This window comes from Atractosteus spatula, chromosome 14 (genome assembly GCF_055471065.1).
Source record: "Atractosteus spatula isolate fAtrSpa1 chromosome 14, fAtrSpa1.hap1, whole genome shotgun sequence".
In the NCBI taxonomy this organism is placed as follows: domain Eukaryota; kingdom Metazoa; phylum Chordata; class Actinopteri; order Semionotiformes; family Lepisosteidae; genus Atractosteus; species Atractosteus spatula.
Genome location: NC_142719.1, coordinates 27,326,680 through 27,343,087, shown reverse-complemented (window position 1 = coordinate 27,343,087; position 16,408 = coordinate 27,326,680). Strand labels below are relative to the sequence as shown.

At 40.1% G+C, this 16,408-nt stretch overlaps 2 protein-coding genes across 4 annotated transcripts; both read left to right on the top strand.

Annotated features, from left to right (window-relative positions):
* The first annotated feature begins 293 nt into the window (after positions 1-293).
* On the top strand, positions 294-8,334 carry rnf14 (ring finger protein 14). Its single transcript, XM_088931643.1, has 8 exons — positions 294-369; positions 1,408-1,569; positions 2,277-2,407; positions 3,180-3,689; positions 3,781-4,009; positions 4,711-4,883; positions 6,097-6,227; positions 7,412-8,334. Exons 2-8 carry the CDS (start codon positions 1,416-1,418, stop codon positions 7,470-7,472), a joined length of 1,389 nt encoding a protein of 462 aa, XP_088787769.1. The 5' UTR covers positions 294-369; positions 1,408-1,415; the 3' UTR covers positions 7,473-8,334.
* Positions 8,335-9,407: 1,073 nt separating this feature from the next.
* Positions 9,408-16,174, top strand: gnpda1 (glucosamine-6-phosphate deaminase 1). 3 transcript variants are annotated; one of them, XM_088932415.1, is made up of 7 exons: positions 9,408-9,528; positions 10,054-10,185; positions 10,680-10,781; positions 11,723-11,905; positions 12,210-12,394; positions 14,661-14,835; positions 15,566-16,174. In XM_088932415.1, the coding sequence occupies exons 1-7, from the start codon at positions 9,408-9,410 to the stop codon at positions 15,667-15,669; spliced, it is 1,002 nt and encodes a 333-aa protein (XP_088788541.1). In that variant the 3' UTR covers positions 15,670-16,174. The 3 variants fall into 3 exon arrangements, with proteins under 3 accessions (XP_088788541.1, XP_088788539.1, XP_088788540.1); XM_088932413.1 differs by having other exon boundaries at positions 9,447-9,525; positions 10,050-10,185; XM_088932414.1 differs by lacking the exon at positions 9,408-9,528 and having other exon boundaries at positions 9,994-10,185.
* The last annotated feature ends 234 nt before the right edge of the window (positions 16,175-16,408 follow it).

The window sequence follows — 16,408 nt, the reverse complement described above, 5'->3', positions numbered from 1 at the left end:
ACATGATGTTTTCGCAATTATTACGTCGCTACATACGTTGAACAAGGCTAAAACGATTTTCAAAAAATTCTGGCGGAATTTCACTAGGAAGCATATCCAGACACTGTTGTGTATGAACATTTACTGAGGTTTAAAAAGTACCACGTTTGTCTTCTAGCTGTAGCACATGGTCTTGAGCCCGAAAGCAGCCCGGATCGAGAAAAACTCAAAGACTGAAATGGCAGCGCAGCAAACATTTGGGTGCTGAATGGCACTGTGTCCTTTAGGGGGCAGGCCAGGTTTTGCGAGCTCTTGGTTGCGTGTTCAGCTCCTCCCTTGCTGCACAACTGAACCCTGGTCCCGGTCTTCCTGTCGGTGGGGAAGAGTAAGGTAGGCGTGGAAAAAACAAATAACCGTTTAAAAATAACGTATATGTTTGTTATAATCCTTTAACTGCGTCTTAGAAATGCTACAGTTTCGGTCACGGATGTATGTTTCCTCAGATTTTATCTTTTATCGTTTCTAATTTAGGCTTTCAGTTTGTCACTTGCATAAACATGTCTATGCAGACCTGTTATATAGGCTACTTTTTATTCCTTAACTACTGCACTATATACTTCCGACTGCGGAATATATAGGTTCTTGAGGTGTGGTACTTGCAAGTATGAAACATGAAGTGAATCTGTGTTGTTCTCAGGAGACTTTTTGTTGCTCCAGTTTCCAAACTGGGTTTTCCGAGTATGGCTCTCGTGCCGAATAAATGTCATGAAATGACGTCACAGAACCTTCACCCTGTGACAGTAGTAGTCTACAGTTTAATAAAAGTGGTTTAAATATATTTAAAAAGGAAAAAACAAAGCGCTTTAGGGAGTTGTGTGTTGTTAACTAATTGTCACTATTTCACTTCTTATTTCTTCCATTAGTTTATTTAATTGTAGGCTTGTTTGACTAGAACTGAGGGATTCAGGTTAAGCGCATAATGAGCGTGATGCATTTAACGACAAAATATCAAATGAAATCTCACTAAAGCAAATCATATATGTCTTAATATGTAGCTACCTAGCTTTAGAAGGACAGAACCTTAGAGAACTGTGACCTGTGTGAAAGGCACTCTTTATTTAAAAGGCAGGTGTTAGCTGCACCACTTTTGTTTGCAAGCAGTTACACCAGAGACAAATATGGTTTCTTCCCAGACTCAGTCAACAGCCTCCATACCTGACATGCGTCTTGCCCTTATCTAAAACACTAGCAAAGCTAAAATGTTGAAAGTGGGCAGGTAAGCACATTAGGGGTTTGGAGCCGAGAGTGCTGACATGAGAAGGACTGATGTGTTGGTAACACTGTGTCAGTTTACTGAAATGGAGAAATGCAACGTGTGCTGGTACGGAGGAGTGACCTGTTGTGGTGGGGGTGTCCGGTGCTTCTCAGGAATGTAAATGTCCTCGGAGGATTTGGAAGCGCAGGAGGATGAGCTGCTGGCTCTAGCGAGCATCTACAATGAGGAGGAGTTCCACAGGGCTGAGTCCGCCCAAGGAGGGGAGATACGCATCAGCCTGGAGCTGCCACAAGATTTCCGAATATTCGCAAAAGGTGAGAGGCTCTTGTTCGTTCCTTTACTCCGTGCAAGCCCACTGCCTCATTAAGGGCTTAAAATGCTTCGTTACATAACGAGGGTGGGTCTCGGAACATTGTGGCTTCTGAGCACACTACATGACAGCTGTCTTAAATTTGCCTCAGTGCTGCACTTATCTACATCTTTGGCCAGTTTTTCTTTCCCTTGAAGGACAGTTCAGACGCAGTGCATTTGGGGCTGCACAAGATTTTGTTGGTGAGTATGGTCAAACTCTCACCTGTGTTTCAGCCTCCTGAAAACAACGGTAACAAACTGTGGGACTCAGTGACACAGAGGGGAGCCACACCAGTATAGTCCACCAGCCTATTAATGCCCCTGTTAGCACTGGGCCAGCCTTGATTCAGTTTTCTATCAGGCTTGTTGCCAAAAACAACTTGGGAGGCCGAAGATTAAGCGATCTCTGCTTTTTATCTGGACTTAGTCCTGGGTTGCTGAGTTGCTGACATAGCCCAGACTAAACCACTTTAGGGTCATTATTGGCAATCGAGTTCTGGAGTCTTTTGAATTTGGAATTTGCATTACTGCAGATTTCCCGTATGTGTAGTTGATGTGAATTGAAGTAACTTTTTATAGATCATCACATAATCAGAAGTGTAGTTGATCTATTACTACAGGTATAATAGTTCCAAAAGCAAATGACATCTTTTTCTTTGTTTCTTTTCAGGGGAAGAACATATTAAATATCCAGTGTCTTTTCTACCGACTCTCATTTTGAACTTTGAACTTCCATCAGATTACCCTTCGAATTCTCCTCCAGTCTTCACTTTGAGCTCCAGATGGCTTTCAAGAGTCCAGGTTATTTATTGCTTTCTGCCTTGAGGAGTGATAGTTGATGTTATTGAGAATTCATTATGAAATTAGGAGCATAGACTAATGGATATTCGTATTTTTATTAATAAGTTTTAATATAGTAGTATTGGATGCATATTCTGTGTATTTAAAACAATGGAGATTTGAAAAACTTAAGTTATAATAAGTTGTATAATAATAAACTATTTTATATAGCATCTTTACAGGTAGCTTCTCAAACCGCTTTATATTAAGGAAAAAAAAGCACGCAATGAGAGGAGCCAGCAGGATTACACAATTATAGTAAGGGTTTGGAATACAATAGGAAAGCAATGGGACAGTTCCAGTTAAATAAAAGCCCTTCTAAAGACGTAGGTTTTGAATCTTGATTTGAAAGTGCTCAGGGAAGGTGCTCTAATGACAGAAGGTGACAGATAGGAAAATTAGCTGAATGAAAGTTGAGAAGTGGGGAGTAGGACAATAGTAGCTCAGACAGGTACTAAGGGTTCCAAGCCATGCAGAGCCTTGTAGGTGAGCATGAGGATTTTAAGTTGACAGGAAGCCAGTGCAAGGACTCCAGGACAGGAGTAATGTGATCACTTGCATGTGAACTAGCCGGGATTCTGGCTGCAGAATTCTGGACACACTAAAGTTCAAAATGTAGTGCAGAATGTGTCGTATCATGACAAGTGGGCTTTTGTTAATTTTATTTTTAGAAAACAAACCACCTTTTACTTTATCACGAGTTTCTGAGCTATGAGGTGTTTTTTTTTTTCAGCTGGGGACTCTGTGCAAGCGCCTGGATGAGCTGTGGCAGGAGAATGTAGGGAGTGTGGTCCTCTTCTCCTGGATTCAGTTCCTCAAAGAAGACCTCTTTAGCTTCCTGAGCATCGAGTCCCCGTTGGAAGTCACGAATAGCAATAAAGGCAAGCAGGAGCGAAAGAAGGAAGGAGCTGGCAAAGACAATGCAGAGGACACGGAGAAGGACTCAAAAGAGCAGCCAGATCCCCGGGCTATCCAAGAAGTAGATCCCCGTAGCAACCTCCTGCTTCAGCTGTTGGATTTTGACGAGATGCAGCAACAGAAGGCCTTTGACAGCAAAATGTTCTGCTGCAACATCTGCTTCTCTGAGAAGATGGGATCTGAGTGCACGTGCTTTAAGGATTGCAAGCATGTGTACTGCAAAGAGTGCATGAGGGATTACTTCCAGATCCAGATCAGAGATGGCAATGTCCAGTGCCTTAACTGCCCAGAGCCTGAGTGCAGCTCTGTTGCCACACCTGCTCAGGTACCCCACATTAATTTTACAGCGATCATCTAGATGTTTCATGAACAGGATTATGTGCAGTACCATGCAATATTAAAAATGTGTTTTACAGGTCAAGCATCTGGTTGGAGAAGAGCTTTTTGCTCGCTATGACCGCCTCCTGCTTCAATCCAGCCTGGACCTCATGGCAGATGTTGTGTACTGCCCTAGAAAGATGTGTGAGACAGCTGTGTTGGTAGAGCCAGACACCACCATGGGTATCTGCCCCTCCTGCCAGTATGCCTTCTGTACCCTTTGTAAGATGGGCTATCATGGGCTGTCTCCATGCCGGGCCACAGCAGGTAAGGAAAAGCCCAGCAAAGCAATTTCCTAGTATTCATCCATTGCCAACAAAAGCATTCTAAGGCATTGAACCTGATTCTGCAGAACTGTTCCTCTCAGTCAGTCCACAAGTTTTAAACTGTCATTTATTTTATTTAGGAATTAAATGATAACAATATAACTTTAACTTTTTTACATTATTTTTTATAATGTAGGACCTTTGAAAGTAACAAAGAGAAAAAAGTAAACAAGGAGAAGAGGTCACACAATTAGCCCAATTAAGAAGCATGGTTGAGAATGCAGAAGATGCAAGGGGCAGATACAGAACTGATTAAGTAAAATCCTTTCCGAAGAAGAGGGCTTTGAGTCTGGATCTTATAGTGCTCAGGGAAGGAGACTCTCTGATTTCCTTGGGTATAGAATTCCAGAGCTCTGGGACAAGAGAAGGCCCTATCACCCACAGAGTGAAATCAAACTTTGACACGCATTTGTTAAAGATTTACCCACCTTATTTATTAACAATGCTTTGCATGCAAAAATAAGCTCAGAGTTTCTCCCCTGGTTTCTCCTACTCAGGGGAGAAACTCTGGGGGTTGATGCAGGGAATTTAATGGCAGATTTCCCATAGTAGATGAAAGCCAGTGTTTTAGCTGTGTCTTCCCTAATAACGCCCTAATATGTTGATAATGTGTTACTAATGTTGCTCACATTTGAACTTCAGCGGAGCTGCAAGGCCTACGTGACGAGTATCTGAAGGCCAGCGAGGAGGAGAAGCAGTTTCTGGAGCAGCGCTTTGGGAAGAGAGTCATTCAGAAGGCGGTGGAGGAGTCGTTCAGCAGTGAATGGCTAGAAAAGAACTCCAAAGCCTGTCCACGCTGTAGCTCAAACATCCAGGTATATACAATGAATATATGTAGATACCTGATGGCCAGCAGCCATGTCACCCTGCAACTCACAACTGGCAACCCACTGGAGCTCAGCAGGTGTGAGCCTGGTCAGTACCTGGATGGGAGACCTCCTGGGAAAAACTAAGGTTGCTGCTGGAAGAGGTGTAAGTGAGGCCAGCAGGGGGCGCTCACCCTGCGGTCCAGGTGGGTCCTAATGCCCCAGTATAGTGACGGGGACACTATACTGTAAATAAGCGCTGTCCTTCGGATGAGACGTAAAACCGAGGTCCTGACTCTCTGTGGTAATTAAAAAAATCCCAGGGTGTTTCTCAAAAAGAGTAGGGGTGTAACCCCGGCGTCCTGGCCAAATGTCCCATGCCTCCTAATAATCCCCCTTTATGAATTGGCTACATTACTTTGTTCTCCTTCCCACTCCGACAGCAGGCGGAGTGATGCGCCGGTTGGAGTATTTCTCGGTCGCAGTTAATGGCAACGTCGGGTCAAAGATTTGGTTCAAACCACCAAATGGAGACTGGTGTGCCAACAAGCGGACCCTGCTGATGCAGGATTAACGCTAGGAAAGAGAGAGAGATATGTAGATACCTGATACACGGACAACAGGTATTAGTAGTGAATTATTACACAGAAGAAACAGAGAAAGCTGGTTTTGCATAATTTTGGCGATGCAGTGGCTCTGTGGCTAAGAATCTGTGCCTGTGGCTGGAAGGTTGTTGGTTCGTATCCTGTTGCTGGCAGAGGAATCCTACTCTGTTGGGCCCCTGAGCAAGGCCCTTAACCCCAACTGCTCCAGGGGCACCGTATAAATGGCTCACCCTGTGCTCTGACCCCAGGCTTCTCTCCCTGTCTTGTGTCTCTCATGCAGAGCAAGTCAGGGTATGCGGAAAGACAAATTCCTAATACAAGAAATTGTATATGGGCAATAAAGTGATCTCTTATCTTAATTTGCACCAGTGCATGCATCTACTTTGAATAAGAGTTGGTTAATTATGTGCCATCTGGATATACAGATGCAATAATGTGTACAACAAATTACTCCATTCTTAAATTTGATGTTATACAATTCCAGAGCTTTTTGTTTTCTTCAGCCCTCTATAATATGACACTTCTTGATGGAATCTGCAATTGCATGGTTACATTTTGTAGTCTTATGTTAATGTCTCTGAAAGAAAGGCTAACCGATGGTGACTCTTGGTTTACAGAAGGTGGACGGCTGTAACAAGATGACCTGCACCAGCTGCAAGCAATACTTCTGTTGGCTGTGTTTGGGCCCACTGTCAAGGGTCAATCCATATGGCCATTTCAACGATACCTCATCTCCCTGCTTTAATCAGTAAGCTCAACATTTTACTTCACATATAGTGATTATTTACTGTATACAAATCAAGCTTCTAACTTGCTGCAGGACATTATAATGTCATTCCAGTTTTAGCGAGGACAAAACAGAATGATCTAGACCAAGGGTTCTTAACCTTTTTGAGATTGTGACCTTTTTTGGGATTAAAAATATTTTGTGACTCCTCCACACACACACACACACACACACGTAAAAATCGTCACGTTGTATAAATTGTAAGCCTACTCACTGAATAATGATAAGAATAGTTCATATTCATATAGCACCTTTCATACAATATTTTGCAACTCAAAGTGCTTGTTACAAAAAAAATTGAAAAACTTTAACCAACTTAAAATAAGCGACAATAACAAATTAAAAGAACCATGCACAAACAATACAAATAGCACTAAAATTATATGAGAAAAATCAAGAAAAACAAAGAGTAAAAAAATAAGTTTTGAGCTGCCGTTTATAAATATCCACAGAGCCAGCCTCTCTAATATTTTTAGGAATACTATTCCACAGTTTGGGTGCATAGTAGCAAAAGGCTGCCTCTCCAGTGATCCTATGCTTGATTTTTGGAATAATCTTTAAAAGTCGTGTGCTTGTTGCACTGGCCTTGATGGAATTTACATTACGAACAGCTTCATCCATTACTTGTTTGAGTTCGGGGGGCATTTTCTTAGCTGGTAGGGCTCGTCTGTGAATCAAATAATGTGTGCGCAAAGCAAACAGTGCAACGGCCTGTACTTTCATGACTACCCCACTGTGTTTGCCAGTTATACTGTTATACTATAGTGTGTGGGACTGTCGCGACCCCCAGGTTAAGAACCCCAGATCTAGACAGCGACCTAAGAGCTTCAGGCGTTGTGATTGGAGGCATGCAGCACTCAATAGGCATCGCTGTTGCTCTTTGACAGCTGTTCCACAAATAATAAAATACTATACCGTTGGACTTACTGTATTTCCAAAGCGAATCAAAGTTTGAAAAGCCTTTAAGTTCATCATTCTGAAAGATTGTAATTGTCAGTTGAAAGCAATTTCAGTTACAAATTTTAACGGCCCAGGAATGGAAGTACGTTAAATTGTTTTAAATATTTTTTTTAAAGGGGGAAGCATTCCGACTCATGTATTTCCATGCACTGACCTACACAAAGTTTTATCGCCTCTTTTTCTAGGCTGTTCCAAGGAGTGGATATTGATGACGATGAGGAATTCTGGAGTGATGAAGAGGACTAACAGCGGAAAGTGTGTTTGGGACACATGGCCCGTTACTAAGGAGCTGCTGTACACTGCACCTTATTTCAGAAATCTAGTCTGAGCTAGAGGGTTTTCCCCTGAAGAAGAATGTCTTTATTATCACAATGCAAGCTTATATTAGTGAGCACTTTCATTTTTGTGCTGAGACTATATTAATTAAAAATCTATATGAGCCATGAGTTTTTTGGATATGAACACTGGCCATCTTTAATCACAGTATTTCATTGCACAAAACACTAAAAACAAAGTCGAGCATCTTAGTTTGGGAGACACCAAACTGTAGGTTCTGTCCTTTACCTGGATACTCCTTTGTCCTGCACCTTCATAACATCCAGTAAAAACGGACAATCACCCCTTGTCCACAGTCCCTATGTGTGGCATTCCAGTAGCTCACAGTAGTACCAGTTTCTTGATGCTGTCCTGGCAGAAGGCTTTTTTACTGCTGCTTAATTACCATTTTACTCTGAGTTGGAGCTCATTATCACCAGTAGATCTTTGAAGTCAGTTTTTGGGGTGCAAAGAATAAAAAATCATGGGGACAAGATATGGGCTGTATGATAGAGGCACAGCCTGTAATGGACGATACCTGCTCATATGTTTTATTGATAAATTGTCGAAACTGTAAGAAGTTTGAGTACCTTATGTATTCCACCATGAAGTGGTTATGCAAAAGAAGAACAGAAGAGTGGGATGGATATTATTTTGTGATGTGTGCTTTACAATAGTTCTTAATGGTTTTCAAAGGTCATTTCATCAGATAGATCAGTAATGTACAGTTTCTTTAGACTAATGGTAACTGTGTGAAACATGTAAATAAAGCTTTTGGTTAAAACTTGAAAAAGCAGTTTTTTTTCTTTCCCTCTTTCTTTTTCTTTTTGTAATTTCTTTCGGCAGACACGAAGGAAGGTCTTTTATATTGTTATACAGTATATTATTGCAATACTTTACTCGTTAAATGTTTAATTTCAGAATTTAACGTTTTATTTTAAACATACCATATGTACCAAATGCTTTAATACCTTTTATTATGAGTGGTTCGTTACAGTGATATTGAAGACTGGATTGCATCATGCGGTTTTGAAAGGGAAACCATTGGAGAAAAGATTATGAAAGAATTCAGCTACACAGGTGGCCGGTGAATATTTTTTGGCATTAGACCTGAAGGTTAGATTTTCTCGCGATTTTAGTTAAAGCAATTTAAATTTAATGTGACGAAGTAGACCTTTGATTTTTTTAGATGCAGAAACTAACAATGAAAAGAACAAAAAAAATACCTAACTTAGCCTGTGGAATTTGGTTAATATGAAAGTTACAGTTTGTTGGCAATTCAGAATAATATAAGACACGTCTCAGTTAACACCACAGATGAAATATAGAGACCATGAAAATGTGTCTTCCGAGATTTACACCGGATCACAAGTTTTTTTTATTTAAGCATTAACAGCAGCAAAGAATACAATACAAACAAGAGTACTTATAACATTTTAAGACAAAAGCATCGTCAGGGGTACATATTACAAAATAAATGCAAATTATGAAAAACACCACCGGATCACAAGTAGTAATCGAAAGAATTTAACATGAATGTGGAAACAATATCTATTACTAAACTAAAACATGAAAAACATGTCATTAAGTGAAGAAACTGTGAAAAATATTTTATTATTTACACTGCGGTATTTTTTAGATTTGCTAATGCCATTGAACTGTATGTCTGCGTTAGGTCTATCCATTTATCCTATCTGTTCAACAATTACCGATAAATCGTGGATAAATCTGAACTAACATAACAAGTCAGGTGACTAGGGTGACAAAATCGTTTCAGATATTGAAAATCCAAGACATCTAACGCTGAAACGATTAAGGTTTAAAATATTCTGGATATAACTTGCTGGTTTGTGGTTTTTACTCCAGATGCTTCTGTTTAATTTAAAGTCATATGACTGCCTGCAATTCCTGAGAGCTGCTGTTCCTGTTTTGCAAGACTGCGGAGCTGCCGAAACAAAGAATCAAACGAGCGATTTTTTCGCGGGTATGATTACTTTAAAAAATGAAGAAATGAAAAATAAAAGACTTTAATAATGTAACGTAACTCCTGTTGCCCGAAATAAGACTGTCGGGTTAAAAATGCTTTCTTATACTGAATTTTTACATTGTTGTATCTGCGTCCGATCAAAGTATCAACACAGACGTGTTCGCTTTTTGCGACAGACTTGTTTGCAAATCTCTCTCATTTGCAGTTTTGTGGGTAATCTTAACACTGTCAACTCAGGAATCTGGTAGCTCCGGATCTTATAACTGTGACCCTATGAAATATTTAACAAGCTCGATCTCTGTTCAGACTTTGCATGTTTTAACTTTGCCCCTAGCGGTATTTTGCTGAAAAAAAAGGTTTTATTTGTAATTACTCTGCAATAATTGTAATGAGTACAAAGGTCTGGTTTAGGTGGGGCGTCTACCGAAGAGTTATACTTCCAATTCCTCCTCTTAAAGTCCACGATTTGCAGATTCCGCTACAGTTTCATTACATTTTTTTTTCATTATTTTTCGTCTCAGCTCTTTCATAAGATGAAGTTGATCATTCTTGACGATTACGATCAGGCGAGCGAATGGGCGGCCAAATACATAAGGAACAGAATTCTTCAGTTCAACGCAGGACCTGATAGGTACTTCACAATGGGACTTCCCACTGGTAAGAATTTAACAAAGTAAATTAAGTAAGTGAGGCGGACTTCACCGTCAGCCAGGCGTGTAGCTCTTAAAAAAACACTGCCATAATTTCAAGAAGGCTTTTTCCACTGCAGAAAATATTAACTATTTAAGGAATATACTGTATAGTACTGCATAAAATATGGACCTAGTTCTTACCTTAAAACACCAAATACTGCTTAACACCATCAGAGAATAACAAAGATTAAAACGGATACTGTTTTTAATTAAAAATGTATGCAGTGCTCCAGGAGAAATTAGAGGATTGTTTCAAAAATTCACTTTAATCCTTTGCAGATTGCGAACTCATCTTTCTTATATCAGTTATGTTCTTATCTAGTTTTCTACCATGACAATGTACAGTCCTTTGTATTTAATTATAAATGTATATGGTTTTGAAGATGTGGACTATATTCTTAAAGCACTGGTCACGCAAGTTCACTTAACATGGTTTACAGTACACTTTTTATCTCTTAGGCAGTACTCCTCTGGGATGTTATAAGAAACTGATAGAGTACTACAGGAATGGAGAGCTCTCCTTCAAATATGTTAAAACCTTTAACATGGATGAGTATGTTGGTAAGTTGTCCTCTGATTCCTCATGAAATCTAAGGCTTCTGCTTTGTAAGCCCTTTAGTAGATGCCTTATCTTCAAAAAAAGATTTAATCTGTACTTACTGATATGTTTCAGTAATGGAGTAAAATCTTAATTTAAAGTCCAAAAATGTCTGATATGTCTCTCACCCCAGGTTAAAAGTCACTGATTTAGACAAGTGTAATTTCGAAGTGACATTATTTCACAAAAGTGAAAGTTTTTGAGGAACATCATCAGTATTGACATTTTGTTTAATCCTACCAACAAGCTGTAAAATAAGCTTTAAAAGAGCCCCATCCAGCATTTTTGTCTCTTCTTGATTTTACAAATATTGTATTAGAATGGAGAGTGGCTTGTTAATACAGTGGTTAGTGTTGCTGCCTCATATCACTGGGGCCTTGGTTTCAATTAACGTGGTGTATCTGCGTGGAGTTTGCATGTTCTCCCTGTGTTCACATGGGTTTGCTCCGGGTGCTCCGGTTTCCTCCCACAGTCCAAAGACGTAGTGGGAAGACTGGCCCTGGTGTGAGTGTGTGTGTCTGGGTCAGTGTCTGTGTGTGTCCTGTGATGGACTGGCACACCCTTCAGAGTGTACCTTTCACTCAGTGCTTCCTGCGCTAGACTCCAGGCTGCTGTGATCCTGAATTGGATTCAGGAAAAAGAAAGTGATGTGATGAAGTTATCATGTCAAAACATTTGCTAAAACAAATTTAAAAGGATATACAACAGAAGCTTGAGAACATACTTCCATTCAGACAATGCCACTATTTAAGTGTGTTAATGTGTTTAATTATAGGCTGGCGAGTGGCAATCAAATTGTAATACCAGATTTACATATTGTGTAAAAAAATCATTAGTGAACTCAAAGCATCATTGTGTTCCATGCTTATCCTTATCTCTTTTTTTCCCTATCCAACATAATTAGGCCTCCCTAGAGATCACCCAGAGAGCTATCATTCTTTTATGTGGAATAATTTCTTCAAGCACATTGACATCCAAGCAGAAAATGCACACATCTTAAATGGAAATGCACCAGACCTGCAGACTGAATGTGATGCTTTTGAGGACAAAATTAAAGCTGCAGGAGGAATAGAGCTTTTTGTGGGAGGTAATGTGGCTGAGTTAATTAACTGTTACAATTGCTACTACAGCAAAAAATACTCCTCATACATGATATGTACAGTATGTAGCCATATAGAGAAATAGTAGTACTCAACTGATTGAATCATTTATGGTGAGGAGTTGTGTTCAGCTTTGTAACCCAAGATAATGCAAACATAAAGACATTGATTAACAAGTTTTGAAGTGATTTGACTTGGTTTAATAAAAGTGAGGAAAGAGAGCCAGGAGGAACTTTTTTTTAAGACTTTGGCTCTAAAACAGATGAAGAAGTGTACTCTCTTTCTCTGCAGGTATTGGACCTGATGGGCACATTGCCTTCAATGAGCCAGGCTCCAGTCTGGTGTCTCGAACCCGTGTAAAAACATTAGCCCTGGATACTATACTGGCTAATGCCCGCTTCTTTGATGGGGACCTGTCCAAAGTGCCCACTATGGCACTAACCGTGGGGGTGGGAACAGTTATGGATGCCAGAGAGGTAGGCGGGGATGTATAACACCTGTCTTTTAAATAAATATTGCATCAGTATACTTGCAGTTTGGAATTGATATATGGAGCTGAAGTATTTTATTATCATAGCTAGTGCCCAGCTGGGAGATGTGAAGATATCTTGTGCATTCTCTGAGTTTAGTGCATTGGAAAGGGGACGTTTTCTCACTTCAGTGAACAGAAGCAGGTAGAGATATTGTTTCAGCCTGGGGGATGGATACAGTCATTAATGATAATGCTCAACCATTCCCTTAATCACAGTTAGTAAATAACACAGTGCCAGATAACTCCATGATACAGAACTCCTTTAGCACTCTGAAAGGACATATTTAATGAATGAGCTCTTCTTCGACTTTCCTTTAAATTTGATTTTGCCTTATCTTTGAGTTTTAATATCTGCATCACCTACTTTCTTTTATCTATGTAGAAAATGATTTCCATGGTCTTGGAATATTTTGTATTTTATGCCCCACGGAAAAAGGAGACCAATGTGTTTTAACCGACTGGTCATAAAAGTGCTTTCTGGGAAAAACTGAGTGAAACACTTACAAGCATGTGTTTCTTTTGTTTTTTAATAATAAAGTGATAATAAGTCATAATAAGTCAGGTAGCAAATCTAAAAGACAAATTGATTTGCAGCAATGTACAAACACCAGCACATAACATCTACTGTATGACTATTTTGTCTGGAACTGTAACTTTCAGAGCCCAGCTTTCTGAAGATAAAGAAAAAAATAGAACTCATCCTATAACTGAGGTACAAATACCATATAGGAAACACAGAAGCTGTGTTTTATCATATAAAACAACTCTACTCAGGACTAAAGTACCACTATAATGGATGCTGATAAAATGGGAACCTTTTCCCCATTCCAAATGATGAATCAGAATACAAGTAAGAGATTTATTTCAGCCTAGTGGAGACCACAAATAGGAAATAACCATTTCCACAATTATAAGGCACCAGTCTCTTACAGAGAGCCGGTTTCTCTAAAGTTCTATTTACATGGTCAATTCTTTGTTAAGCTGTGTGCTTTCTCTTTCCTGATCCTATTTTGTCTATCTCTCTGTCTATCTGTTTATTTTGTTGTATGGTATACAGTATATACTTTGTTTATCAGTTCTCTTATTCCAGTCCCAATTTATCTCTGTACCATCTTATTAAAGGCTGGCTTCATGACCTCACTAAAGACATCTTATATACTGATGGAAAAAAGAAATGCAGCACCTCCTCTTCCACACTCTTGCCCTCCCGTCTGTGTGGTACAGGCAGAAGAACAGGTGAAGAGGACCTGATGCCACTGCTGACGAGTCCATCGCAGCCTCTGTCTGGCCCAAACCAGTCGGGTGTGACGTCTAGGAGGTGTGAGCAGAGGGCCTCTGACAGGTCGCCTTGCTCTAAGGCCAGCAGCATGGAGTCTCACTGTCCTGTCACTGATGCGGGAATTGTGTCTGCCGGCAGTTTCAGCAGCAGTAAGATTGGCAGATCTGAAACGATCTTTCAGATGGAGCAGTCTGATGTGTCGGTCCTGCTCTGGTGTGGTCACTTGAGGGCGACCAGGTCTTGGACAGTCATCTGTCCTGCTGGTCTGCTGAAACCTTCTCTGCAGCTGGGACACAGTAGAGTGGCTTAGTGTCTGGCAACGCTGGCACATGCCTGCAGCATGCCAATGGACCTCTCCCTTGCTTCTGGTGACATTCGAGGCATTATGGAATGCACAGAAAACTGACTAAGTGTGGCCTTTCTCCTGCAGTGACCTAAGCTTTGAATCAAGGCCTTTTTTAAAGATGACCTGATCAGACATTGTTCCACCTGGACCTCATTGGGTAAAAATGCACCTAACGAGCTTTTGTGTGATTGGCAAGTTGTAATGCCTCATTGCAAAAGCTGTATTGCTGGTCAGAGGGCTTAAAACAAATTGACAACTTTTTGTGAAAGTACATTAGCTATAACTATAGTATTCGCATTCCAGAAAATGTTGCGTTTCTTTTTTCCATCAGTATTTTTCAATTTAAATTAGTGAATGTGCTTGGCTGTTGGATATTGGGACTACCTCAGGTGACAAGATACAAGTCGGACAACAAACGCTTTACTAAAAATAATCGTGGAGAAAGAGACTAAAGCAAATCGGAATGGGTTCATGAGTTGTGTATACAGAATTAAAGCAATCGTTGTTTTAATAAAATGAGAGAACTGGTAAGAAAGCTGTCCGTGATTAATGTGAATGGTTTCTGTGGCTGCACTGTCTTCTCAGGTGATGATCCTCATCACAGGAGCTCATAAAGCATTTGCACTCTACAAGGCCATAGAGGAGGGAGTCAACCACATGTGGACTGTCTCTGCTTTCCAGCAGCACCCCCAGACTGTGTTTGTGTGTGATGAGGACGCCACCCTGGAACTCCGGGTTAAAACTGTCAAGTATTTCAAAGGTGCAATTCCAAGCTCTCAACCGTGCACTCTGTGCAAAAGAGTGGTGCACAATTCCAGTCCTTAAAAGCTGTAGTGTCTGCATGCTTTCATTCTTCCTGTTATCTTAACTACTTGAATAAACCAAGTGTTAGATTAGCTTCATCCTCTACAAAGTCCTTGAGGTGCTGATGCTTTAAAGAGGCCTCAGTCTAGACTTTCGAGGAACAGAGCTGCTGCCCTCATCTGTGAAGTTTCCTTCTTCTCTAAATGTGCAGTAACTTCAGGATCATAGTCAGGGTCTTTAAAAGGTTTCCTGAGCAGCCATCACACTGAAATCATACAGGACCAACTGATGTAAAAATTGTTATATTCAATTACTGTATGTGTGGATGCATAAAGTACTCCTTATAAAAGCTCTATTAATTCATAACCTGATAATTGTACTTCTTTTTTATAACTGTTTTTACTCCACATGTATTATTTAAACATTGTGTTAATATTGATATGAATTGCCTAGCATCTGATTTTTTCCCAGAAATCTTCTCAATCTGCCTCGAATAAGAATCAGAAGAATAATTTCCATTACTTTTTAAAAATTCTTATTGTGCACTCTCAACACAAAGAGATTCACACATTGTCTAGAAGATATGTCCCCAGGCAGTGCCTGGAGCTCTTGATAAGGAGAATGTTTTGATGCGTGCCTTTGAAATTGTTACAGAGTTAACCCTGAAATCTGTTGCGTTGTTTAAGGAATGATGCATGTTCACAACAAGCTGGTGGAGCCGCTGTCCGATGCAGCAAGGAAGAAGAGCAACAATGGAGCTCAGCCAACAGAGAAAGCATACAGTGACTGAAGCCTGAGACACTGGCCTGTCATCTCCTTGTGAACTGATTTCAACACGACACCTACATTCATCTTTCTGTGTTTGGCACATGGCCAACTTGATCTTTTGTTTTTTAACTTTTCAAAATCCTTTGGAAAACCGATCTAAATTTAAAGGGAGAACAAAGGCGTCTTGCACTGCAGAGTAAAAGAACAGAGGCATGTGGCTGTGCTTCAGAGAGGTGCTGCACTCCATTGTGGATTGAATAAATGTAGTTTGAATTCTGCCTTACTTTAATATCTGCTTACAGTCATACTGAGAACTAGGGAAATTCACTCGAGAAGAACACGCTAAATTATCATGCGACACATCTTGTATGAGGAGTATTTTTATCATCTAAAGAGTAATGCTGTTCACAATTATTGAAGAGGGTTATTACATTTCAAAACCCATACAGAAACATCTACTGTATATGACGCTTCAGGACATTTAATGCTGTCGTATGTGGGTAAACAGGGAGATTAAACAATTTTGTTTAACCTTTGTGCTGGACCTGTTCTTGGACACACACTGAACAATTCCACAAAATTCCACAGTCTGCCATTAATCTTCATCTGTTCACATTGTGAATGACCAGGACAATGGAATATTTCCAGTTAAGATCTTAAACCCATTTGACTTAGTAAGTCATGGATTGGTAATTAAGAAGTCATGATTGAGAACTTTTTTTTCATCAGGATAATGATGTCAGTGATGATCTTCCTGTAGG

Coding starts and splice junctions, on each gene's coding strand:
- rnf14 (XM_088931643.1), top strand. CDS start 1,416: ATGTCCTCGGAGGATTTGGAAGCGCAGGAGGATGAGCTGCTGGCTCTA. Junction 3,690..3,780: donor CTGTTGCCACACCTGCTCAG/GTACCCCACATT, acceptor TGTGTTTTACAG/GTCAAGCATCTGGTTGGAGA. Junction 6,228..7,411: donor TCATCTCCCTGCTTTAATCA/GTAAGCTCAACA, acceptor CTCTTTTTCTAG/GCTGTTCCAAGGAGTGGATA.
- gnpda1 (XM_088932415.1), top strand. CDS start 9,408: ATGCTTCTGTTTAATTTAAAGTCATATGACTGCCTGCAATTCCTGAGA. Junction 9,529..10,053: donor GAGCGATTTTTTCGCGGGTA/TGATTACTTTAA, acceptor CGTCTCAGCTCT/TTCATAAGATGAAGTTGATC. Junction 12,395..14,660: donor CAGTTATGGATGCCAGAGAG/GTAGGCGGGGAT, acceptor CTGTCTTCTCAG/GTGATGATCCTCATCACAGG.